This window comes from Geotrypetes seraphini, chromosome 6 (genome assembly GCF_902459505.1).
Source record: "Geotrypetes seraphini chromosome 6, aGeoSer1.1, whole genome shotgun sequence".
NCBI lineage: Eukaryota > Metazoa > Chordata > Amphibia > Gymnophiona > Dermophiidae > Geotrypetes > Geotrypetes seraphini.
Window position 1 is genome coordinate 151,061,063 of NC_047089.1, and position 27,496 is coordinate 151,088,558.

The following is a 27,496-nucleotide window of genomic DNA, read 5'->3' on the forward strand; positions in this document are numbered from 1 at the left end:
CTCCACTAAGCCCAGCTCTCCACTAGTCTATTATTTTCACCAAAATATATGAAAATTTATGCAAATGGAAATCAGCACTAACTGTTCTCCCCTTGTTATACTTTGGATTTTTTTTTTTTCGCAGACAAAACAATCACACGCTGCAACGCTGGGGGAAGGGGAGGGAGGGATTTAAACCCATATAAAAAAAAAAAAAACTTCAAAACAAGTATGTATTTATTGTGCCCGCTCTGTACATCGGGTTAATTTTTTATTATTATTATTTTATGATTATTTCGTGATAGAAAATATAGATCCGTTTGAGGAGGCGCTGCAGCGTTTCATCAGGCCACCTGAGACGGCTTTTGAAAGCGTGTACTGTGAAATCCATAGCAGTAATTTAGACAAAATCCTCACTGTATATTAATGAAAGACGGCCCCCATGGCACCGTTCCTATCCTCCCCATTCAGTGTAAACAAAACCACGAGACTGACTCGGTTTTTGAGCTTGATCCAAGCAAAATCGACTGGAAAGGAAAACAAGAAGTCCTGGCACCGACTATTCAAATGTTTGCACCTGGAGGTTTTTGACTTATTCAATGAAGAAGTGCATACATGATTTATTCAATGTGTGCATACATGATTTCAGTGTGTGCATACATACGTGCATGCATACATACATACCATAAGGGTAGAATATTTATATAATTATTAATCTGTGCACCCCATAGGACAGTAATGATTTTTCGCAAGACCTCCCGAAGGTAATATCTTTGCTTGTGAGAGCAAGAGCTGAACGTGGTCCTAAGCAAATTCTACCCGGCTACCCAGTTACTGCAGAGCCCCTGTTGGGATGGGGTTCGTGGTTCCAGACAGAATTCACTGGGACTGATTCTGCGGAGAGATTCTTATGAAGAAATACGTGAGACTTCGTATTTTAAAGTGCATACACCGTTCAATGTATTGAATAATAGATAGATGCTCTCTTTATGTAAGCAAGAGTGGCAAACTCTTACGCTTTCATGACGTGCCTTTGGTATGCATGTATAGACCATATATAAAGCACACACATAATTGGTACACAATTAATGATGTATAAGAAGTATATACATATCGCCCACAGTACATAGATTTTAGTCCGTTTTTGAAAGTCCACTGTATTATTTCTTTGGAAATCCCTAAGGAGCGGTCAATTTGCCCTTGTTATGCTTGCCACTTTCTCTCTCTTTTTTTTCTTGGTTCACTGAGGTTGCCTGTGTGCAGGGTTTCCGCTTGGTCGCTCCCCCCTCCTACTCCCCCATTCACTCCCACAGCCCCTTTAACCCTTTCAGGCACACTCAGACTAAACCGTCAGATCAATCCAGATTTTTTTTTTAATGAAGGAATACAACCTTCTGATGTATTTTTTTTTTAAACTTGAAATTATGGGTCAAACTATTTCAGAAGGGAGGATTCATTGATTATAAGCGTTCATATATAGAGAATATGATCTGTTTACGGTTCTGTTTGAACTATTTTAAGCCTTTCTTAAAAATAAAAAAAACAGGAAGTATGTCATCTGCATGGGGTCCGTATATGAATACGCAATTTACATATACAGAATATTGACCATGAATTGGGATATACTGTAGTTTCCAAATGTTCTGAGAAATTAAATGGATGACTTAACTGTAGTAGAAATTGCAGATGGCTATTTTCCTCATAATAAAACTCTGCAGTTCTCTCGTGATCATATATTTTCACAGATCTAAATAATAGAACACTAACTGAACTTTCCAAAAATATTAATAAACGCCGTTCTTCCTTTGCCAATTAACTGTACATCCCGTGGAAAAGAATTTACAAAAGAGGTAAAAAGTTGTGTTGTTGGTCTTGCTCTTGTTTGGTAAGGCACATCAGCTAAAAGGGCTTTTTCCCACTACCTGCTCTGGCAGCCAGGCGAACTAGAATTTACGCTTCGGGTTTCAGGAGTTAAAGTCCTCGAGAGGCGGGATGTTGCGGGAAGGGAAACAGATTCCCAGCTCCTACGACACAGTGCCTAAATTAAAAAGCAGCCAATTGGAACGGCCGGAAGGGGGGGAGGTCGAGAGGAGCGAGGCTGGCGTTCCGGAGGTGCCAATCACGCAGCGGGTAGCCAATCGGAGGGGGGCCTAGCTCTCGACTTCCTCGTATTTGGGTGAGTGTGGCTGTGGTGGTGGGGCGCGCGCTCCGCGGAGGGTAAACATTCGACCGTCCCTTCCTCAGGAGGGAGGGACAGAGAGAGCTGTCAGAGAGAAAGAGAGAGAACGATCCCAGCGCCAGCAGTGCACTGCAAACCCGGGCAACTTCTACCGGAGTTCGGGGCTCCCGAAACGCAAAGGATACCATTTGCAACCGGCCAACAAAAAAAGAAAAAGATAAGAATATTAAGACTCGTCCCTGTGCTGTTCCTGTAACTTCCATGAGAAAAGAAAGGTAACCAGCAGCATTGCAAACCTATTTATGTTGTTTGCTTCAGATCGAGAGCAAGCTGCAAAAAAAAAAAATAAAGATGCAGAGGGCTGCCAGCGCGAAAAGAAGGATGAAAGGGAACTTTGCTTGCAGCGGGAAAATGAGGCTGCGGCCAGGACTCTGAGAAATGCATCCTCGCCGCCGGAAGTTTTCTAGAAGACCCCAAGCAAACTTGTGACTAGAGACCTAAAAAAGTCGATCAAGCCTTTAAAAAAAAAAAAAAAGAGGGGGACTTGTGGGGTGGGGGGGACGCCGAGGACAGGAAGACTGGGGAGTGCAATGTACTGCTGAGTGGAGGTGGAGGAAGGGCTCACTTTCTGTCACCAGTAACAGGTGAACCGGACTGTACAGGGGGAGGGGTGGGTGGGTGGGGGGGACAAGAAGTGTCAACCGTGGATCGGGGGTGCGTGGGGGGGCACCCCAACATTAAACCACGGAAAGAAAGCAGCTGGTCACCTGCCGAGCCATTGAAGGACGAATCCTCCCCGATTGCTGGGGGAAGGATCCCCCCAACCCGTGGAGAGCCGCGGGCAGGGGGTCAGCCATGGCCACGGCGGCTTCAAACCCTTACCTGGGCAGCAACAGCCTCCTGTCCGCCGGCTCCATCGTGCACTCGGACTCAGGGGGCGGAGGAGGCATGCAGCCCGGCAGCGTGGCCATCACCTCCGTCTCGGGTGGCTACCGGGGCGACCCCTCGGTCAAAATGGTCCAGAGCGATTTCATGCAGGGAGCCATGGCGGCCAGCAACGGAGGCCACATGCTGAGCCATGCCCACCAGTGGGTGACCGCCCTGCCCCACGCCGCCGCCGCTGCCGCCGCCGCCGCCGCAGAGGCGGGCTCGCCCTGGTCCAGTAGCCCGGTGACCATGAGTGGCAGCCCCCAGCAGCAGCAGCAGCCGCAGCAGCAGCAGACGGACGTGAAGGGCAGCGCGGTGCGAGACGATCTGCACTCGGGCACCACGCTGCACCACCGCCCGCCGCACCTAGGGCCGCACCAGGGCCACCCGGGGGCTTGGGGAGCTGGATCGGCCGCCCACCTGGCTTCCATGGCCGGGGGCCAGCAGCAGCAGCAGCAGCAGGCTCTGATCTACTCGTCGCCGGGGGGCTTCACGGTGAACGGCATGCTCAGCCCGCCGCCCGGCGCGCAGAGCCTGGTGCACCCGGGGCTGGTGCGCGGGGACACTCCGGAGCTGGGCGAGCACCCGGGCCACCACCACCACCACCACCACGCGCACCCGCACCACGCGCCGCCGCCGCCGCCGCCGCACCACGGCGCCGTCAACAGCCACGAGCCGCACTCGGACGAGGACACGCCGACGTCCGACGACCTGGAGCAGTTCGCCAAGCAGTTCAAGCAGCGCAGGATCAAGCTGGGCTTCACGCAGGCCGACGTGGGCCTGGCCCTGGGCACGCTCTACGGCAACGTCTTCTCGCAGACCACCATCTGCCGCTTCGAAGCGCTGCAGCTCAGCTTCAAGAACATGTGCAAGCTGAAGCCGCTGCTGAACAAGTGGCTGGAGGAGGCCGACTCGTCCACGGGCAGCCCCACCAGCATCGACAAGATCGCGGCGCAGGGCAGGAAGAGGAAGAAGCGCACGTCGATCGAGGTGAGCGTCAAGGGGGCCCTGGAGAGCCACTTCCTGAAGTGCCCCAAGCCCTCGGCGCAGGAGATCACCGGCCTGGCCGACAGCCTGCAGCTGGAGAAGGAGGTGGTCCGCGTCTGGTTCTGCAACCGCCGGCAGAAGGAGAAGCGGATGACCCCCCCGGGGATTCAGCAGCAGACCCCCGACGACATCTACTCCCAGGTGGGCAACGTGAGCGCCGACACGCCGCCCCCGCACCACGGACTGCAGACGAGCGTGCAGTGATGAGGAAAGAAAAAAAAGGGGGGGCCTGGGACCGGAGGGGGAAGCGACCGCAGCGGCGAGAGCACATCGCCTGCCCTTAAGACTCTTTTAGACTTAAACAGAGACACTGCAAGGGGCGATCGCATTTGTGCTGGGGATGCATCATGCATCAGAACTCTAGAGGTCTATCGGCTTCTTCTTTTTTATTATTATTATTATTTTGCAATGTTTTCCCCAGACCACCTTAATTATGGCCCCTTTGTTGCAGCAAGAACAGCCCCTGTCTTGATTTCACCTTCTCCACCCCCCCCCCCTTAAAAAGTGCCCCCACCTCCACCAAGCAGCGAAATCGGACTGTCTTTTTGTAACATCTGCGGAAACTTTTCTTTTCTCATTGGAGTAATTAAAAAAAGGAATCGTAACACTGAGGGATCTGGTTGGTCCAAACGGTGCTGGGAGCCTGCTGCCCTCCAGAGCCCTGATTTCCAGTGCAGTCGCAGCATTTTGGCGCAATCAAACATGCACAGAGGAGAAGGTTTCATTTTGCCCCCCCACCCCCCCCCACCCCTCCCCCCACAACAAAAACCCCGCACACAACAGGAAATCTGCACAGAGCACTGAAACGATCAAACAAAAAGAATGAGGGGGGGGGGGGGGAAGGAAGGAAAATGGAAATAAGTTTTCACCCTAAGCGAAATAAACGAAATCAGTTAAAGTGGGGTGTGAAAAAGAGGAGAGACTGTCGGCCCCGAAAGTTTGAGATCAATAGGAAGGACTTTGCATGAATTAAGCCAGGGAAAGATAAAGGGAATAATTTAAACCTGTCAAGGTCCTGGTCTTGACGACTGCCCATCATCATGGAAGATCTTCAGGGTCCTCCCCGTTATTTTTCCCCATTGTTTATTTTTTATTGACAAAGATAAAGGATTTAGAAAGATTGTGGACATCTGCAGCCTGCATTTATCTGAACTTCTCTCCTAATTCCGTTGCCAACTTTGATTGAATGGGTGCTGTGGATGAGATTATATAATACTGCCATTTCCACGCAGTGTTTTTTGGTAGGTTTTAATAAACAGACTTTTCAAAAGACGGCAATATAGAATTGTTAGATCCATTGTTGATCTAAAAAAAAAAAAATTTGCTTTATATTTTCATCAAATGACTTTTAATATTTTATTCAGAATACCTATGAACTGCTGCAAAAACGGTAATTTATTTTTCCCCCAGATCTTGTATTACGTGTTTTTTTCAGACGAGCACAAAAAAAAAAAAATCAAAATGAAATGAGAATATGGACAGTTGTTAGGTAATAAGGGTAACTTTTTGATGTGATAATTTGATTGTAATTTAATTTGAATAGTGATTCCGTAAGAGCCGCTTGAGAAAATAAATTTGTTAGAATGAAATAGTGTGTGTCTGATGCATAAAAGCTGTGTTGAGCAACTTCTCAAAGGGAAGAAAAATTTTTGAAAGCGATGCATTGGAAAGAATAGGTTTTATAAAGTGCATCTGGAATTATCTACACCAGAGGCAGAGTGAACTATTGACTGGTATTCAAGTGCATTAATATTTACGTTGCCAATTGCATTACTAAATAATTTTTTAAGTAAACACAGTTACTGATTATTAGGACGGTCAGGTAAAGAGAAGAAGTAAATTATCATACTTAGGAAAACAAGGTCAGGATTTTGAATAAATGTCAAAATGTCTTGAATGTATAATGATCAAAGGTACAGATGTTTTAGTTTGCAAAAGTTTGTGCCAGCTGTTTTGTTTTCCCATCTTTAAACCAACTAGATTTTGAATTTTTTTCTTTTGTCAATATCTTAAGCTGGTGTGTTTTGAGGGTTTTGTATTGAAGCCAAAATAGCTTTTAAAATTATTTGATAATTACAGCCGATGTTAAAAATGACTTTAAATGAGTTTAGACGGTTTGCACTTCTGATAGGTCCTTTTTTGCCGACAGTATATCATCCTGACCTTATTGAGGGGGTGCTGAAAAGTTCTCAGCCCAACCAAGAAGAGAAAAATGTGGATATGGTTCAATCAATGGTCTGAAATAATGTTAAAAAAAAAAAAAGCCATAGAATTTTGTTTCTGCAAATTGGTACCTAACGGAACACTCTTTTCAGTTGCAGTGGCAAAATAACCTCAGAATTTAGGAAGTTGGTTGGTTGGGCTGAGAACTTTTCAGCACCCCCTCTTATTTCTACAATAGTTCATATGCTTTGAGAACAGTTGTGTTTGGGGGATGGCTATAGGTCAGATACACTGCCATATTTATCTACTGAATCAGTGTGCAGGTAGGGGGTCCAGTGCTTAAAATATCACCCCATCGCTTTACGTTTCAAATATGAAAAAAGTATGCCAGATCTTGCTTTCTTTCTTATTGAAATTCCCTTATTGATCACATTCTGTGCTGTACAGAAATCATTTCTCTGAGGGCCAGTCTAAGGCCGTTAATACAAACGGTTTATTTCAATTCTTTATTACACGACACATTTTTTTTTTTAAGCAGGACTTGAAGTTATCACTGGACTTGGTCTCTTTTAACCTACCGATTTGATGTGGGGTTTAATCCAACCAGAAAGAAAGGAGGGAAAAAGCAGGGAGAAAAGCAATAGCCTTGCCTGTTCTACAGGCCTGGTGTAAGTTCTACGTGCCAAATGGTAGCAGGCATAGCAGTCTTTTTTGGGGTCTATTATTGCAATGCTGGCCAATTCTGATATATAAAATAATAATATTATTAATAATAATATTTAAAAACAGAGGGATAAGAATGAGACAAGTGTGCATTAACATTTTATATAGTAAAAGTAATCAGTGCAGCAACCAGTTCTTTATGGCACCAGGACAGACAGGGGTGGGGGAGGGGTGAAATAAAAGGATAGTCTTCCAATTGAAGACAGTGTGGTTTCTCAGCACTGGAATCGTTTTTATAATCACCTATGGTAAAATCCTGTTTTCCACAGGTGAAGAAGGTGGTGGTTGGATTAGAAGGAGAGCTGGTCTGTTTAACTATGGGAGAGGTATTTGGTTACTGTGGCTGGATGACAGCAAAAGCTAGCATTAAGCTTGACACTGCTTTCCAATAAAGGGCTATAAGTGTGGGTTCTGACCATGGCGAACTGATAGGGCTTGAGTAACTCTTGAGATACAGGAGAGGAGATATTTACAAACTGTGCTCATTTTGCTTAATCGCTACACACAATATTTTTCAATAAAGAAACTGAGCTCGTGGCTGTGATTAGAAATTTCAGGGTTATATGTCTGGATGAGGGTAGTCATACATAAATGATTGGCTTTTACTTTATGGGTATGTGGTTTCATATCAAAATAATGAGACAATGTTGGATGTTGATAGGATTTCTTTTTTTTTTTTTTTATAGCAGTGGTGTTTTAGTAATGTTCTTCATTTCTTAGCCCCAGCTGTAGGATTTTTTTCTTCCTTTTTATATATTCCCTTCTTAAAGGGAAGTCAATATTGGTTATTATTATATTGGATCCATTTATAGCTCAGTTCTACATTTTATTTGTTCCCTTCTGAGTTGGTCTGCTGGTCTAAAATAATCATCTTTGTGGGTGATCTAAACCATTAGAGGCAAGGTGATATTTTATTGGTTAGAACACAAGAAAACGTGCTTAAAATGATCGTGAACCTACCTTCTGTTCAACGTAATGTATGGTGTTTACATCTGTTTAGTGTTCCTCTTTTGTTTTAAGTAGGACTTGATCCTTTTCTAAGAGGCAGGCATGTATTGATTCTTCTGCGGGTATTTTTTGATGAATCAATATATTTTTTTAAAATTTTAATTCTATTTCTTTTGCATTTATATCTTTGTAAGATGTTTACTCTGTTCAAAGCAACAAACAGTTCATTGCTGTGTTTATCCATTTATTTTCGTAATAAAATCCAAGTAAAATTCGAGTTCAAGTAAAAATGCCACTTTTTTGGTAGCATTTTCTAGAATTGTTGTACTGGAACCGGTAGGGAACCAGAGCCTCCCAAATCTGTCCTGGAGACCCCACAGCTATTTGGATTTTCAGGATGCCCAAATATGCAAGAGATAAATTTGCATATACTGGGTTTCCCATGTAAATCTGTGCCTCACGTATGTTGTTTGCGGATGACTGGCTGGGGTGTCCCCAAAACAGGTTTGAGAAGCTCTGATCTAGAAAGGGATCTCAGGTTTAGCTGCCAGTTTTTTTTTATTTCTACACCTAGTTCATTTACCTAGGTTAAAATAATTAATCATCCTCTTAAATGAATGCATCAAGTGCCTTCACAAGATGTAGCTTTGATATTAATTAAGAAATGGACTACTTTTTCAAATAAATGGGAGGATTCTTGAGAAATGGCCCTTCAACATTACTTTGATGTAGGAGCTTCACATATACACATTTATACACATGCAATCAATTTTTAAAAAAATGCTTCCCTTTGCAATCAGTTCTGTACTACATGACTGCAGTAAGGTGTTCTTTTAAGTAATTTCACAGTCAAACAGCTGAAATACAAGTATGGATAGAGCAGCCTTATTTGTAAGAATGAATTATATATATATTATATATGTATGTATGTGTGTGTGTGTGTGTGTGTGCGCACGCACGCACTTTTAACCTGTAGGTGAAGGTCACTCCAGTGACATCATAACTATAATGGCTAGAAGAAAGTCCTGACCTTGACATTAAAACGAGGAAATTAGGTTTCTGCCTTTTTTAATTTTTAACCCAACCTATATTACCCTTGAAATAAAATTTAAGGCGGGGGAGGGGGGGAATTTATAGTTTAATCTACACAGATTATATTCCCTTACCCGATCACTCAGAGAGAAAGGCAAATCATGCGTAGGGAAGCAAGTTTAGGCTTTTCATGTAGAACATTTTTCATATAAGGTAGGTTCTATAGGTAGGATAAAGATGTATGTACATTTTGAAGCAGCTTGAAAATAAAGCAGGAAATAGAAGGACAGTGAGAAATTATGTGAACATCTGAAGTGCCAATAACGCTGTGAGCCTGCATGGACAGAGTTTAGTATATGCATGCGTGTTTGATACGTTTTAGACGTATTCCATATTGTGTGTGTGTGTGTGTGTGCGTGTGTGTCTTACACTGTATATTGAGTACAGTGTGTGACCCTTTTTTTTGCTCATATCTCTGCCAGCCTTCCTTCTCTGGAGTGCCAGCTGCTGCAATTCCCAAAAGTCCGTTTCCTCGTGGTTACCATTCAGTAAAACGCAGTATCCTTCCCAAAGATTTAAATTTCGCGGATGAATTACCATACACTGGTTGCCTAGCAACGAAATTCAAGCGGGGCTAAGTATATGTGAGCGTTTTGTATTCTCATTAATAAAAATGCCACTCTCATACAACAACCTGACTGTGGATCACTGCAATTCCTTTAAAAGCCATATGAGAATGCAAACCGACCCCTCCATTTAATTACAGACCAGATTTTGTTAATCTATCTTCTTAAAAGCTAGGCGGAAAAAAAAAATGCAACAGCTTTCCAAGAACCTTGAAAATTTTTCTTTATTTTAATGGAGAATTCTGTTAGGTGGCTGTAAATTGAAATTCCCTTAAAAATGCATACACGTTTCTGTTGTGCCAAATATTTTACTGCAACCAAATGTTTAAAATGATGGGTTATTGTAAAAACACAGAGGTTGGAGTGAAATGAAAAGGGAAAAAAACAGAAAAGCAGATTGTAGCACTGATTAAAAAAAGAAAAAAAGTTCATTGGTATGGAAAAAGTATTCACAACTGAAAATTGTCTCTTAAGAATTGGACTTTCCTAATTTGCAGATTTTATTTGCGTTACAATTAAATATCTGTTCTTATAAATACATGTGTGTGTGTGTTTGCAGTCTATTTTTATCAAAAGTTTTGTTTACCTGTGAATTAGAGGTTATGAAGGCTCTTGCTCTTTAAAGGGTCCAATTTTCTTCGAAAAGTTTCCCATCTAGCAGAGATCAGAAGAAACCATTTAAAAAAAAAATAAAAAAATTATAATTAAAGAGTACGCCAAAGAGATTTTACTTTAAATAGAAAGTGAAAGCAAGTCTTTCCCATCTATAATAGAATTGATTGAGTCGGGATATACTAGGATTCAAGAAAAACTTTTGTACTCTGTTTATGAGGCAGGAGTGGTTAAGAGAAAATGAAACGCTTGCTAACTTTTTAACTCTTGGTGTGTATGAGTCCGTGACTCTGGTCCTGCAGACTAGCTCCTAATGCGTCTGGAAAGAGTTGCAGGGTCTTCATTCCTGTCCTAATTTTTAAAAACAAAAAGCAGAAACAAGCTGAAAGCTAGTGCAGCCTGTTTATATTTGAAAATCTGCAAAAATACAGCACCATATGTGATATTCTGTGCCTGTTCTGATCACTTATTTTCTAGTAAGAATGGGATGTTGTAAGGGGAACCCTAAAATGAGAAATAAAATAATCCAGGTTAATACAAAAGTGCATGAATCGACATACATCTATCATGTTTTAGTTAGTGTTGAAAAAGCACATGTCTTTATAGGCTTACGAGGGCCTGCTGAAAAGTTTTCAGCCCAACCAAGAAGACAATGATGTGGAGCCCCAGAACTTACAAGCCGTTCCATACTTTTCTTGACGCTTTTCGTTTCATTTCATATCATTGAAACGAAAAGCGTCAAGAAAAGTGTGGAATAATGTGTAAGTTTCGTGGCTCCACATCATTCTCTTTTTGGTTGGGCTGAGAACATTTCAGCGGTACCTTGTCTAACCTTTATTAGAGGGGAGGGGAAGTACGTCTGTGTTTTCCTGTGAAATGCACTGTGTGAAAGGAAGCTGAATATTCGCATGACATATGGAAATGCACAGAGCAGGGAGAGATTGTAAATATGTTTGTTTTTCACTTAGGTTAAGTTTCGAGGAGGGGCGAAGTTTAACTTAGAATAACAATGCAGTCATTAGCACCAAATGAATTTTCATCAATAATGATTTAAATAAATGAATACATTTCTTCTTCTGCGTTCTTGATGCATATATACTGTATGTGTTTTGAATGCTTAACAGGAAGGTGAGCTAGCAACACATCTAAGTGCATTATAATATTTACCTGGGTCTGCAGGTAAATATTCATTTATGGTCTTCAAGGTTTAATGAATTTTATACACTTTAGGTATAGGCAAATAGGGCTGAGGAACGTCTATAAATGTGTAAAACACTTGTAAATTGTAGTTATGGAATTGCTGAAGCAACCTGTCATTTAAGGTAGGTTAGATGTATAAATCATGCTCTCCAAAGGCAAATAGTAAATTTTACAAACCACATTTCTTTAAGAGTACAATTTTATTTTTTTTTTAATTATTATTTGTGTGTTTTTTCTATCTTATATGACCCAATTCGACATTAATTAAGCAAAATAAAACAGGAAGAATGCATCTAGGAACAGATGTGTGTAAAAATATAGCAGCTTTTTCTGTTCATTAAACTAAGGCATTTTGGAAGTCTTTGAATCCATGTTTTTTAAGATAGGTTGATCCTCCCTCACTATCTCTGGGCTTTAGATAAAGTATTATGATTGCCATTCCCTGAGTTTTGGGAGTACTAATTATGTTTTGTTGCCCACCTATCTTGCAGCTCATGGCCTACATTTAGTACCAAAACAAAAACCCTACAAAATATAGCCAATAAACTATTAATCAAAATGTTCCTAAAATTGGCTAAATCCCCCCTGTGCCTGAGCCAGAGGTCTGCAACATTGCTGAATATAAAAGCGATAATAAAGTTAAGGTCAAAGATATCAGTATGAGCCCACCCTAAATCGTGAAAACTTTTTTGGCTCAGGCTAAATCTCATAGGTGACAAGCACCAGACGTGCGTCTAAATGAGAATAGCCTCATACATCATCAAATCTAAGACCATATTTTCTATAAACAAAATTATTGGTAACAATTAAGAAGATGCAGGCTTATGGTTCAGGAACACGGGGAATATAAGGACATAACAAACAAATACCCCATCACAGACTAAACCAACATCATAAATCTAAACAATTCTAAAAACTAGAGGAAAATGTGTGAATAGTGAATATTCAGCAATGTTGCAGACCTCTGGCTCAGGCACAGGGGGGATTTAGCCAATTTTAGGAACATTTTTCTACATTTAGTACACCATAACAGAGAAGAAAAATGCTGAACCTACAGCTTCATTATAGCCAATTTTTACACTTCCTAACGGCAGGGACTGTCGCATCAATCCTGACACGTAGTTTTCTGGGCCTAGAGTTCAAATTTTTAGCTAAAAGCAGCAAACTTTCAGTGGGACTTCTGTCAGGAAAAGGTGCTTCATAGATGTGTCGAAATTCTAGCAGATAACAATAGCAACAATAATTCAAAGTTAAAAAAGAAACCAGTTGGCTTTGTGCTTTAAATTGGCATAACATAAAAAAGAGTTACCAAATCAGAAAAGTCTTTGTTTTGTGAAAAGAGCTCAGAGTAAGGACATTTGTGGTTGAGCATGAAAGGCGGAGTTATTGTTTGATTGTCGTGGAGGACTATATACTTAGTCCAGTGATTTTGCACTTTTCTTTCGTTCTGTCAGAAAAATACAAACCAAAAAAAGTGGGAAATTGCTGAAGTATACAGCCCTGGATGAAGACTGCCCCAACTTTGTTGGCTGCGCTGAGAACTTTTCAACATCAGGGGCCACTGAAAAGTTCTCAGCCCAACCAAGAAGAAAATGATGTGGAGCCATGAAACAATACAAGTTCTGCCAACTTTTCTTGACACTTTTCATTTACAGAAATAAAACACTAATAAAACAGGCTAACGACTATATATTTTATGAGATCATGCTAATGAAAACATTGGTGTGAACTTTGTAGTGTTGCTCAAGTGAACTGTGACACTGATCTAAATAAACGCACAATTTCTGAAAGCTTAAACTTTGTAAGTAAATAAATTATTTTTGTTTAATATGGCGCTTTGTTCCGGAAAAAAACTGGGACCCGTTGGTCCCTGTCTTTCAAAGACTGTCTTCTATTCTGTGCCTAGGGACACAATCTATCAGCAAAGTCGCCTTTACTGAGTCCTAACCAGCTGTTTCAGTCACCTGACTGGATATTATCTCTATATTTATATCGGCTTTACAATATGTAGGGAGAGAGTTGTATTCTATAGTGGCTGAGATTAATAGATTATAGATGTGTGTGAGCTAGAGAGATTTGAAATTGAACCGAATTCTTAAAAGAGTTAGGTTTGTTATAAAGTCAAGGATGACTTTGTTGTTCCTAATGTTAGGAAATAATGGAGCTGTAGACTAATTAACATGCATATTCTGTTGTTATTATGGGCTCCTTTTACGAAGCTGCGTTAGCGGTTTAACCCACGTAATAGCGCGTGCTAATTTGCCGGCCGCGCTAGCCGCTACCACCTCCTTTTGAGCAGGCAGTAGTTTTTCGGCTAGTGCGGGGGTTAGCATGCGCTAAAATTGTGCGTGCAATAAAACCGCCAACGCGGCTTCATAAAAGCCCTATATCTGTCTGCTTTCGGACCTAAAGGATTATAATGCTATCTTTTTTGTAGAATTGTTGTATTATTATTATGCTAATGACGTGAGACAGAGAGGTTTAAATGTTTGGGGGGTTTTCGGGGGGGTTTGTTTTGTTTTTTGCCTTTTACACAGCTTTTCAGTTTGAAGACCATAACTGGATATTAGCCTTCAATGTGAATTATTATTAAGTTTTCAGAATGACTATGACTGATAGGGGGATTCTCATGTGCCTATGGTTGGTAATCCATCCAGAAGATAAACACAAATAAATACAAATATAATAGTCCACATAGGAGGTACAGCCAGACCCTACACGGTCCGTGTTTTGGCAAACACGCCTTCCTCAGGGGTCCAGTTGGATACAATGACCTCAGAAAACAAATGTAGACTAAAAACAGAATGATTGTCTATAAACTTTGTGGAGGTTTTGGTTCTCCAACTCTAAATTGGCAAGTCTTACAATGAGGTCACTGCGAACAGCTCCTGTAGGAGGTGCTGGACTTCGTACAGCCACAGAAGTTGAGCCCAAGAGACCAACTCGGAGCTTGCCTCGCACGCCACAGGCTTTGAAATGGAGAGTCTAGGGTCTGGTAGGACTACATATGTGGACTATTATATTTGTATTCATATTTATCTTTTGGAAGAAGTGATTAATAAATCATCTTTTACAACATCATTTTCCACAGTTTTCTGTTATTATCATTTGGATTGTTTGTCACTGGAATATTGGGTCTTCCATTTTTGTTGCCTTCTGGTAATCCATCCAGGACATGAGCCAACTTTTCTGAAAGATTAGGGGGAGAGGGGGGCTAAACCTAATGGAAATTGTTCCTCCCTTAATACACTCAAGGAGTTTGCTCAATATTGGGGGTGCTCAAGCATCCGCAGAGCTGGCTCCTATGATCAAGGGCTCCCCTGGCCGGTGCATTATCTTCCCACAGGAAGCTGAAGAATGGTTTTGAGAATAGCTTTTTCAAAGTTGTGCCCCACTGGTGACTGAGGTTAACAACGCCCCGACCATCATAACCAGTTTACTCGAGGGCCTTGCTACAGCATTGAACTTCTTGCGGAAACAGCACAGATGTCTGAGCTAAACAAACGATTTGGTTATATTTAAAACGATTTTACCAGGTTCTACTGCGCTGATATTAAAGACTTTCATACCTGAGCGTTGCTCTATGATTCAGGGCATTCAGTGATCCACAATGTACTGTGACGTAGTGATCCTTAAAATCCATGAATCCCAGACCGAACGATTCAAAAATAGAGGAATTTGTGCTGCAGAAATAATTTAGACTTTAGTTCGTGTTGTTCAGACTTAACAAAGGTTAAGAAATTGCAGTTCAGTTAATCAACAAACTACAGGCTTGACTTTCTAGGCATTTCTTCCATTTCAAGTAAAGAAAATTTATTGAGTATAGAAATAAAGGCTAACGACCATTCTAAGAGGCAGTGCTTCTTAGTATGTAATGTTATGTGGTATGCTGTTACAATACCCTTTGGGTATTTCAAATATTGCTTTTCTAAAATTGTGTTCAATTCTATCGTTAGTATGAGAGTTTTGCTGCTCCGTTTTAAGAATTGTAAGTAGCATAGGTAGAATTCTTCTTTGTAACATGATTTGACAGATTCCTCTGGAGGGGAGGGCAAATTTGGATGCTGGATCAGGGTAGAGTTTTGTTGCCTTGATTAGTTCGCTAATGCTCTGTAATTTATCCACCTACGGCTGTTACTAGTTTTTAACAGTTCCTAAAACAAGCGTCTCATGCGTTTATGGGGAATGGTGAAATTGTAGGGTGTCCTCTCAAGGATTTTGGCAAGTTAGCCAGGCCTCAGTAGCATGCTCACCTCTTCTGACCTGAACTTCGCCGTCTCCTCATTTTCTAAAGTGTCCAAAATAGGGCTAATGCATTAGATACAATATAAATATGAAGTCAATATGCATTCAGTAAATAAATGAGCATAATAGTTGCAACTATAGAATTCAGGACAGGCAGTCAGGTAAAAGATATTATGTGATTAAATAATACCAAGTATCAAAAGTACTGTAAAAATCGTGAGGAATGGAGGGTCTGCTACAAATTTTAAGAATGCACTTTTGGAGGATGTCAAGATTTTTCTTGTAAACATTTACCATTGTTTAATATCACTTTTAATGTCCATCTAAAATATTGTTTTTCCTCCGTTTGCATTAGAGTTTTTCCATGTGTAGGTGTACTTTGCAGTTGGTCACTTGAAAATGTGCTTGATGCTTCACTAGGCTTGTTTTCCATCTGATGTTTGTAAAATACCTTAGTAAACCACAGGTATTAGTTCATACAAAGGTTATTACCGTAAATCTTTTGTTTTAAGTTTTGAGGATACTTTTTTTTTTTTTTTTACTCTACACTATTGATCATCCGTAAACCTCTGTTTCTTACATCCTATTCAGAATGCGGAAAAGAAAAGGGGTTATTGGTGGCATGCCATATAGCTCCAGATTCAGAAAGCTTTCAGATGACAGGTCATGTAACTGCCAACAAAGGCCCAGTACCAGAGTCGAGAGCCCCGGGATAATAGGGAGAAAGCCCTTAGGCTGAAAGGCTAAGGGTTTCTCGTCAAAGTTGTCAATTTTGAGTTGGGGGTTGGGAAGCAGAGGCAGAAAAAAATAGAAGAATTTGTAAAGGAACAGCTGGTTGTCTGATTTCACAGGTTTTTTTTGTTTTGTTTTGTTTTTTTTGTCTATTCCGTTTTCAACTAATTTATCGTCTGACAGCAAGTATTAAAAAGTGCATTTTCTGATACTGTAGGAGGGGCCGCTGTAAAGTTCTCAGCCCAACCAAGAAGAGAATGATGTGGAGCCATGAAACTTATAAGTTATGCCACACTTTTCTTGATACTTTTCGTTTTCATATCATTGAAACGAAAAGTGTCAAGAAAAGTGTGGCATAACGTGTGAGTTTCATGGCTCTACATCATTCTCTTCTTGGTTGGGCTGAGAACTTTTCAGCAGTCCCTCGTATGTAGGGCTTTTGAAGCAAGCTTGGGGTTATTGGAGTTAATATCTCAGATAACACACAGCTACTAACTTTGGAATTATCCACCTTGCTTTCAGAACAAAATACAGAATGTACAATGTGTCAGAAACAGAGATCTGCTTTCACAAATGTTTAGAATGTTCAAATATGTGAAATGATTGTATGACATGTGTTGTGGATATGGTAATGCCGGTACAGTATGTTCCCACCAGAAAATGCGTAATATGGCATATATGCTTTTCTGGCTGGGTCACTGAAATCTTCCCTCCTACACCACATGCATTTACATTCACCTGCTGCAACAGAAACAAGTAACAACCAAGCGAATTTTGTAAATAAACATAATATATTCAGTTTATCATAGCTTTATACGCATACCTATACTTTCAATCTGCATTAAAAAAGTACATTTACTAAGAAAATCTAAAGATCTGAACCCTTGTAAATAGCACTTATGGCTGATATATGTATTGTCACCCCTTGAAAATGAGCTGTTTCCAGCTCCTTTTGTCCCAATACTTGTAAGTAGAGCCAGCTAGGTGGATGGATGGTTGATACTAGAGAATAAATCACAAAAATCCAAATCAACAAGAAAAGGATGTCCAAAAAATCAATAACCAAAAAAACATCCTCAAAAACTCAGGTCTACATATCCAATTATATCCAAAAAGGAGAAAAGACCTCAGTGTCCAATAGGGGCTCTAAAAAGCTACCCACATAGACAAGCTGATTTCAAACATAATTTGAGACCAGCAGACACATCCTTGGGAGTTTTTGACCAAGGATGTGTCTGCGGGTCTCAAATTATGTTTGAAATCAGCTTGTCTATGTGGGTTGCTTTTTAGAGCCCCTATTGGACACTGAGGTGTTTTCTCCTTTTTGGATATAATTGGATTTGTAGACCTGAGCTTTTGAGGGTGTTTTTTTGGTTATTGATACTAGAGAATGACAGGGTGACAAATTTGTCCCCATCCCCACAGGAACTCAATTTTCCAGTCCCCTCCCTGTGAGTTTTGTCCCTGTCCCTGCCCCCATTCCTGCAAGCCCTGCCTTAACAGAACACTTATGATTTTAAAGTGTTTGAGGCTTGTGCGGATGTGGATGGAGTTTGCAAAAATGGGGCAGGGACAGGAAAAGAACTGGTGGGGACGGGAAAATGAGTTCCTGCAAGGATGGGGAAAAATTTGTCCCATGTCAATCTCTAGTTGATACTCTACTTACAAAGCATTTGGACAATTAGAGCTAGAAATAACAGCTACTTTCCAAGAAACATATCTAGCTATATTTTATAAAATTGATTTGTAATATATATACTTGATCCTGCCATCCAGATTCACGGCAGATTATAATAAAATATTCGACAATTAAAAAAAAACAACTAACCAAATATATGTAATGTATCAGCATAAATATATAAATATACAAAATTGACACATATACTATGCACAGGTACATAAGAGGCATATAAAAGCACACACATAGGTAGGATACCTGTAAATACACCTATGTCAACTATACTGTATAGTTACATGTCTATGGGTTCAGCATGGACCTTTGCCCTATTGCATGCATGGAGTTGTTCTATGGGGGTGCTGAAAAGTTCTCAGCCCAACCAAGAAAAGAATGAGGTGGATATGGTTCAGTGATCTGAAACAACGTCATAACATAGAAGTTTCTGCAAATTGGCACTTAAAGAAATAAGATAACACTTTTCAGCTACAGTGGCAAAATAACGCTCAGAATTTAGGAAGTTGGTTGGTTGGGTTGAGAACATTTCAGCACCACCTGTAAACTTCTTAAGGAGGGCCATGGGGAAAACATGACTACATTTCCATGCATGCACTGGGGCAAAGCTTGTATCGTTTCAACTTGTCCCCCTTTAAACAGGAACTATGTAATCACCCTTCACAAACATACATCCATACACAGCTCATGTTTATTTATTTTTTAGTATTTATATACCACTTATAACTAAGGGCCTCCATTACTGAGGTGCGCTAATCGATTTAGCATGCGCTAAATGCTAACGCATGCATGATAGTCTGTGGACGTGTTAGCGTTTAGCGCATGCTAATTCGATTAGCACACACTAATCGGTTAGCACACCTTAGTAAAAGAGGGGGTAAGTGATGTACATTCAGGTACTCAAGTATTTTTCCCTGTCTGCCTCACGTTCTAGTGTACCTGGGGTAATGGGGGGCATTTATCCACCTATGGCTGTTACTAGTTTTTAACAGTTCCTAAAACAAGCGTCTCATGCGTTTATGGGGAATGGTGAAATTGTAGGGTGTCCTCTCACGGATTCTGGCAGGTTAGCCAGGTCTCAGTAGCATGCTCACCTCTTCTGACCTGTACTTCGCCGTCTCCTCTTTTTCTAAAGTGTCCAAAATAGGGCTAACGCATTAGATACAATATAAATATGAAGTCAATATGCATTCAGTAAATAAATGAGCATAATAGTTGCAACTATAGAATTCAGGACAGGCAGTCAAGTAAAAAATATTATGTGATTAAATCATAGCAAGTATCAAAACTACTGTAAAAATCGTGGGGGAAAGGGGTCTGCTACAAATTTTAGGAATACACTTTTGGAGGATGTCAAGATTTTTCTTGTAAACAGAAGGAGCAGCATGGGATTTGAACCCACAACCTCAGGGTGCTAAGGCTGTAGCTCTAACCACTGTGCCACACACTCAAGGAAATATCAGAATTCTACGGGAGGGGGGAGGGGCTCATTTACAAAATGTTGTTAGCAGGGGTATAATTTAGTGACTCTATGTAAGCCTGCTCTCAGGTAAACAGAGCTGGAAATAGCTTATTTCCAAGAGGTGACCAATAGGAACTTAATAGGGCATTGGGAGATCCTTGAGACCCAGATGATCGCGGGTCTCAAGGATCTCCCGTACAAGGAAAGGCTAGATAAATTACAGCTCTACTCACTCGAGGAACGCAGAGAGAGGGGAGACATGATCGAGACTTTCAAGTATCTCACAGGCCGCATCGAGGTGGAAGAAGATATCTTCCTTCTCAAGGGTCCCACGGCAACTAGGGGGCACCCGTGGAAAATCAGGGGAGGGAAACTGCACGGTGACACCAGGAAATTCTTTTTCACTGAAAGGGTGGTTGATCGCTGGAATAGTCTTCCACTTCAGGTCACTGAGGCCAGCAGCGTGCCTGATTTTAAGGCCAAATGGGATAGACACGTGGGATCTATTCACAGAGAAAGGTAGGGGAGGGTCATTGGGGTGGGCAGACTAGATGGGCCGTGGCCCTTATCTGCCGTCTATTTCTATGTTTCATCCCGACTGGAATGTTTAGATCAAGGCATGTCAAACAGGCTACATAAACATATGTACAATAACAACAAATTGTATTAGCCCAGGCCTTTTTGCCCACCTAAACAAAAGCAGAGCTATATTTGCGCATAAAAGTTGTTTGTTTTTTAATTATGACCTTCAAATTGACTGCTGCTTTCATAATCTGAAGTTCCCATCATTTTAGAAATTGGTACATACTTTTTTTTTAATTTCCCCACCAATCCTTAATCTGCAGCACGGAGGCCGAAATTATAAACGCCTTATATTTAGCCGTCAATATGAATTACCACCTCTGTAGTAAATTGGTCCAGCATTAAATATAGCGCCTAGGTGCACAGCGGTGCTATACTGCTGTGCTCGACCGCAAAGAACGTCTCTATGGTCTTTCATTTTAATGACCTCTTTGGTTGCGATGGAAGAACCTGACTGCAAATTGAATGAGCTATAACCCTCTAAGGCAGGGGTGTCAAAGTCCCTCCTCGAGGGCCGGAATCCAGTCGGGTTTTCTGGATTTCCCCAATGAATATGCATTGAAAGCAGTGCATGCAAATAGATCTCATGCAGATTCATTGGGGAAATCCTGAAAACCCGACTGGATTCTGGCCCTCGAGGACCGACTTTGACACCTGTGCTCTAAGGGGCTAACATACAAAGTGTAGATGCTGTCACCAAGCCCTTGGTGCAGGCCTTAACATTATCATCATATTTAGAAAGCGGCAGTATGTTGTTTTGCGCTCAGCCATGCCTTTTTACATTTAAGATAAGAGCTCAGTTTTAATTATTATTATTTATTTATTATATACCGCTATACCGTGAAGTTCAAAGCCTGACATTATGCGCATGCATTTCCACACGGACAGAAGCTATAGTCCCTTCCTGGGGTCTGAAGAGAATGCCGTTGCCAAAGCCAGTGGAGAAATGTGTTTATGTATGTATGTACGCTATGTATTTATTTGATTTTTTTTAGCCCCTCCTCCCACAGGAGCTCGGAACCGGTTACAAATTAGGTCCTCAAGCATTTACTAGTCCAAAAATTTAAAAATAATAGGATCATATAAAATTTTGACTTGTTTTATTAACCTTTATGTCCGTGTGTTTCAATGGAGAAACATGCAAACCAATGAAAAGAATATGTCTCAGGACAATTCAGCATGTTTATAAAAGCAAAATATAAATGACAAAATTATTATATTATATTAAATATATATATATTTAAAAATTACCCCATCCCCTGCCCCCCCCCCCCAACAAAAAAAAATAAATCGGAAAGTTCTTTTGAGTTTGGCATGAACCACTACTGAAAACAGGGACAAACTCAGTCATGTTTTTATTTAAATATATCTTCAGGTTTCAAATCAATGTGGAGGTCTTCCTATCTGATGAAGTCATTGGAGAATGGCTGTTTTCTCCCTTATCTGTACTTTTCAGGGCTGCTGCATGTTCCAGTCCTACTCCTCACTTCTCACCCCTGTGTACCGCTCTTTTTCGGCAGCCCATTTATTGCTCTGCGTGTAATTAATGCATGCTTGCCGTCTCATGAGCACTACGTTTAAGGGCCTAGTTTACTCTGGCACTTTTCCTTCTCTGGATGACTGTGGCCAGAAGCCTTTCTAAATAGACCCCAGTGTAGTTCTGTGCCTTACAACAGCGGGTAATTCCAGACTGTGCCTAGCACCAATGGTTGTTAAAAACCACCTGTAAATAAGCAATAATGACTTTTTTTTTGTAGGACATAGTTGATTTCATAGCATATTGCATTTTTGAGACAGTTCCATTTGATAATGAAAACTAAAATACGAAGACTCGAGGAAAAGGCAGAATGTCATGCAGAGGCAAATTATCTTTTCACTGTTCAGTTCTGGGAAGATCTAAAACGATAATGAGCTCCTTTTATCAAGGTGTGGTAGGCGGTTAACGCGCGGAATACCACGCGTTCAACCGCCTGCCGCGCTAGTCGCTAACGCCTCCATTGATGAGGCGTTAGTGTTTAGGCTTGCCGCGGGGGTTAGTGCATGATGAAATGTCCGACGTGCTTAACCCCGTAGCGCGCCTTGATAAAAGGAGCCCTTAGTCCCACAGCAAATACCTCTTACTGTAGGTCCAGTGCATTCTAAAAACAACCTCTGCTTGTACAACATTCCAGTACAGATGTGCTCTTCATCTAGGGATGGGTTCACAATATAGGGCTCCTTTTACTAAGCCGCGTTAGGGCATTAACACGCGGAATAGCGCACGCCAAATTGCCCCGCGCACTAGACGCTAACGCCAGCATTGAGCTGGCGTTAGTTCTAGCCACGTAGCATGGGTTTAGCGCGCACTAAAATACCTGCGCTAAAAACGCTAACGCAGCTTAGTAAAAGGAGCCCATAGTTCCACGTGATTATTGCCATTGCATGCTTTTGAAGGCAATTTTTCAGTATACTTAGTAGGTGCTAGTACAATTGTCTATGTTTGCAGTACTTCATTTCATTTAATTGGACATTTATATACCACACCATTCCAGCCTCCGGGGTCTTTTATTCAGGGTTTTAAATGGTCGGTTGTGGACTTTGCACTTAAAGAACATCCAAACTTTAAGTGCATGGGAGATCAGATTTTTATTGCATTTTGAAGTGACTGATCTTACCCGAAAACTGGAAACTCCTTTCATAAAAATCTGATGCTGAACACTTCTTGCAGATGTGCATTTTTTTTTTAACCAAATACAAATCTATGCGCAGTGGAACTGTTGCCTGTAGACTATAGAAATGATAAGTAACGTGTTTCCCTGAAAGTAAGACAGTGTCTTATATTAATTTTGGGCCCAAAAAATGCACTAGGGCTTATTTTGGGGGTAGGTCTTATTTTTTTCATGTACATGATTATCTCTCCCTTCCTCTCCTTCACCCCAATTCTTCCTCTTTCCTTTTTCTCCCCCACATGTGCAGCATCTTTCCTCCCCTCTCACCCATCCCCTTGTCTTCCCTCTGCAGCATCCTTCTATCCCTCCCTCCCATCCCTCATGCAGCAGAACCCTTGCACAGCTTCTATCCCTCCCTTCCGTGCAGCAAAACCCTTGAGCAGCCCCCCACCCCCATCATGCAGCTGAACCCCCGCTGACCCTCCCATCCGAACCCCGCCAACCATGAGACCTAAATACCTCCCTCCAAAGAGCAGTGTTGGCAGCACTCTAAACAGGCTGCTACATGGCCTTCTCCCGATAGGGCTTTCCATGCACCACATTACTGATGATGTCATCAGTGATGCGGCAGAGTGATGCCCCAGCAGGAGAAGGCTGCGAAGCAGCCTGCCTAGAGTGCTGCCAACGCTGTTCTTTGTAGGTTTTGTGATTGGAGGGTCGGCGGTGTTTGGAAGGGAGGGAGAGATGGAAAGATGGGATGGTTGCGGGGGTTTGGCTGCCCGGCAGGGGCAGGGAGAATTACTGCTGCCGGCGAATCCAGGGACATTTGTTTTAGGCTTCTGGGAACTAGGGCTTATTTTTGGTATAGGGCTTATATTAAGACCTACCCCAAAAATCATGCTAGGGCTTATTGTCGGGGTAGGTCTTATTTTCGGGGAAACACGATAGTAATGCTAATGGTAGCAGTACTAAATAGAAACTTGACATTTGCACTGGAGAAATATTTTTCCAGCATCTTAATTATCACGTGAACAGCAATGCAGGGTAAGTCAATGCATGTAGTAAAATGTTATAAAACAGGAATATTCATTCAGTCTTCCCTGCTGCAATGAGGTCAAGCTTCTAGGATTTTCCTAATCTTTAAACATGATAGATCTGCTTCTTTTTAAATCAAATCTATCTCATGCATTTTCATTAGGAATGCCTTGAAAACCTGACCTGTTTGCTGCCTTCTAGGATGAAAAAAATGTGTACCTGTTCTAAAACGGGTCCACCCCAATGGCAGTACTGCACAGTGCCCTGTGGAGGCCCTGGGTACAGTTCCTAGATCATGTTTTCTACTGCTCTGAATAGCCAGGGGGGTTGGGGAATTTAGGAAATAGTTGATATCTTAGAACATCACATTTATTTTTCTTATAAAAACAATTCAGCACCAGGGGGATGCTGAAAAGTTCTCAACAAACCAAAAAAGAGAATGGTGTGGCTATGGTTCAATCAATGATCAGAAACTATCAAAAAAACATAGAATTTAATTTCTGCAAACTGGCAGTTAACAAAATAACACTCTTTTCAACTACAGTGGTAAATTAATGCTCAGAATTTACAAAGTTGGTTGGTTGGGCTGAAAACACCCCCTCCTATAATGGACATGATAATGTAGCATAGCTGTGTGTGATGAGAAACAGCCCTGCTTTCATGCAAGAGCACCATCTAGTGGCTGGATGTAGAGCAGGGTCCAGAAAGTACAGATAAATAACTCCAAACTACCTATTACCAGGTATGTTGGATAGATTGTGAGCTCGCCGGGACAGATAGAGAAAATGCACCTGATTGTAAACCACTTAGATAACCTTGATAGGTGGTATATACATACCTAATAAATAAATAAATAAATAAATAAATAAATAAGTGAGTTGGGGAATGGAAGTACAAAATAGAAAGGAATCTCATATAGTTGTGAATGAAGGGTTTAAAGTGCTAGACCTTAGCTCTGGAAGTCAAAAGAAAGCTGCCAAGCTCCCCCAAAAAAGTTCAACCAAAAAAGCTCCCCCCAAAAAGTTCAACAGTGGAGCTAACTGCAGCTTGATGTTGTCTGTGAAATAAATTGCACTGTGGAGAACTTCTGTAGTGCTCCAAATATCCTGCTGATCACAACCGAGGGCAAACCGAAAGGCAGTGCTTTCAGAGGCTTCCTCGGCTTTAAAAGTTTGATGCTTACCTCAATAAAACTGTTCACAGTTTTGTACATTCTCCAATAGCTTGTCCTCCTTGCTGGAAAAAAAAAATCCTCTTTTTCCCCATCGATTTCCCTGACAAGTGAGTGGCCCATTTTAGATATTTGCTTGAATGCACTTGGCCTCATTGTTTTAACGTCAAGTGTTAAATTCATCTGGCACTAACATACTCAGCCTATTTATGTAATGCACTGGAATGATGCACTCAGATGATAAATGAGCTCCATACTTTCTCTTCTGGTTTGGTTGTGTCTCTTAACTTGGAAATTATGAATGTAAATGGATTTATGAAGTTGGTTCTGGTATTACATTTGAATCCTCCCTGAAACTATTCAGGACTTGTATTTGAAATAGTTTCTCACTGTAAATAAAGAAAGGAATAAACTCAAATTAACTGATCCAGAATTAAATAATGGAGTAACTAGTCTAGGCTTTGAAGGACATGCATGTAAAAACATCATTCTGGATTAGTTAATTCAGAGCAGCTAATTTAGGATTAAATGAATATGGATGGCATTTCAACATCAAGCTCATTAGAACAGATTGCATTTTAAATATAAAATATATATAGAAAATGTATGTTATTTTAGCCTAGAAGGTTGTTGTTTTTTTGTCCTTTTTTGGCTTCTTGTTCAATTGGAATTGGTCTCTACTGGGGCCATAGTACCTAGAAGGGTTTCCCTTCCTTTTAGACTTTCTCCCAACTCTTGTCTAGCCCAACCATTTCAGTTTCCCTCTGCAGAGCAGACATAGCTCCCTCCAGGCCTTAAGTCCGGCCACTAGATGTCACTGTTGCATTATGGCTGGAACTCCCTTCCTTGCAGAAGCTATGAATGCAAATTTCACAGCGCTCCCAGCTCTGGTCAGCTTAGACTACAACCTAGGTATCTAGCATGGCAACATTGCTGCTGAGCCATGGATTGATCCCAAAGTCAGATTAATTGATTAAGACTTGAGTCCTGAAATAACAAATCTTACTAAATCTTTAGAAAGCTTGTAAGATAAGTAGGGGGCTCATTTACAATTGCTTAGTGCAAGCAATAAATAGAGGAAACAATTTATAACCCAGAATAGCACTGCTAATGCTGAGAATAGTTTGTTAGTAATCCTACTAGTTTTTTCTTTTTAAAATGAAGATGGATCACCAAACAGACAGGCTACATAATAACAAGTATAAATTTTGTCTGCCTTTCTTTGAGCTGGGGTCCCAGGGCAACCTTAAGCCTTGTGCCCCTGTCAATTAACTTTTACACTCCTAGGCCATCCCTGTGAATTTGATATTTTGATATTTAAATTCAACTACCATAATCATCCCCACACCACCATCCCCAAACAATCCTGTAGAAATGCCTAATTTAACATCATCCCCTATATTCTATAAATGATGTTCAAAGTTGTGCTCTGATATTTGCATGTAATCCTGAGAAACTGTGTGTAATTTAATTGGATAACAAGCCATTAACAGTCAATGGATGCTAACAGCTGATGTTAATTTGCACCAGTCAAGAGTTGCATACGTATCTGGCTCCATGCTATTCCATACCATCGCAAAACCAAATGGTGTGGTGCGCAACTGAAAAGTTGCATGCAATGTTTAAGAATTATGGGGATGCATGCTCAATAAGCGCACCAGGATGTACATTTATTTATTTTGAAATTTTCTTTTCCACCCACAACCTAGGTGGATTACAATAAAACAAACAGAATATTTCACATAATCTTCACAACAACAAAAAACTGCAACAAGTAACCCTACTACATCATTCCCTCTTCTAAAATCGCAAATATAAAACCTCACAAAGACATTTCAATCAAAAAGGAATATTTCACAACATTTCGCTCTAGAAAAAAGCTTGTCCTCCCTGGTGCAAGAAAGAATCCATTTTTCCTATCTATTTCCGTGACAAGTGAGTGGCCCATTTTAGAAATTTGCTTGAATGCACTATTAACTGAAAATTTGATGACTAGTATGGTACAAATGGTATGGGTTTTGGTTGGTGCCTAAAGTTGGTTGTGGAAAATGGCTCTATGTGCTATTATGTAAAGAGCACTCATTCTGGATCACTCTTTATAGAGTAGTACCGACTCAGTGCCAATTTTTCCCAGCACTCATTTACTGAATCTGAATCCAGCAGGAGGAAAGGAAGAACTGAGATAGATATTGTCATTATCAGGAGGGGAGAAAGAACTGAAACCCTTTCCCAAGGCCCATCCCAAAGTCACTGTCATGTATACGACCAGTCATGAGGATGAACCCCCATGTGATCACAGGCAATATGTAGGTCCCTTTCATGGGGTTGTGAAGATGTCCCTTGGGGTGGAGGAACTCAGGTAGAAGAGGATGCTCCCATAGAGGTGGAAGTGGAAGAATCTGGGAAGGTTCAACCAGACCCCAAGAACATGGAATGGACTTGTCTAAAAGACCCAGAAGAGACCCAAGATATGGGATGGGGTGACAGTATGTGAT

General features: G+C 41.1%; 1 protein-coding gene across 1 annotated transcript; it reads left to right on the top strand.

Moving 5' to 3' along the window:
- Positions 1 to 2,757: 2,757 nt before the first annotated feature.
- Positions 2,758 to 5,721, top strand: POU3F3 (POU class 3 homeobox 3). The gene has a single exon (XM_033950606.1). It carries the CDS (start codon positions 3,014 to 3,016, stop codon positions 4,334 to 4,336), a length of 1,323 nt encoding a protein of 440 aa, XP_033806497.1. The 5' UTR covers positions 2,758 to 3,013; the 3' UTR covers positions 4,337 to 5,721.
- Positions 5,722 to 27,496: the final 21,775 nt, after the last annotated feature.

Excerpts from the sequence above, each read along its gene's own strand:
- POU3F3 (XM_033950606.1), top strand. The coding sequence starts at position 3,014 with ATGGCCACGGCGGCTTCAAACCCTTACCTGGGCAGCAACAGCCTCCTG.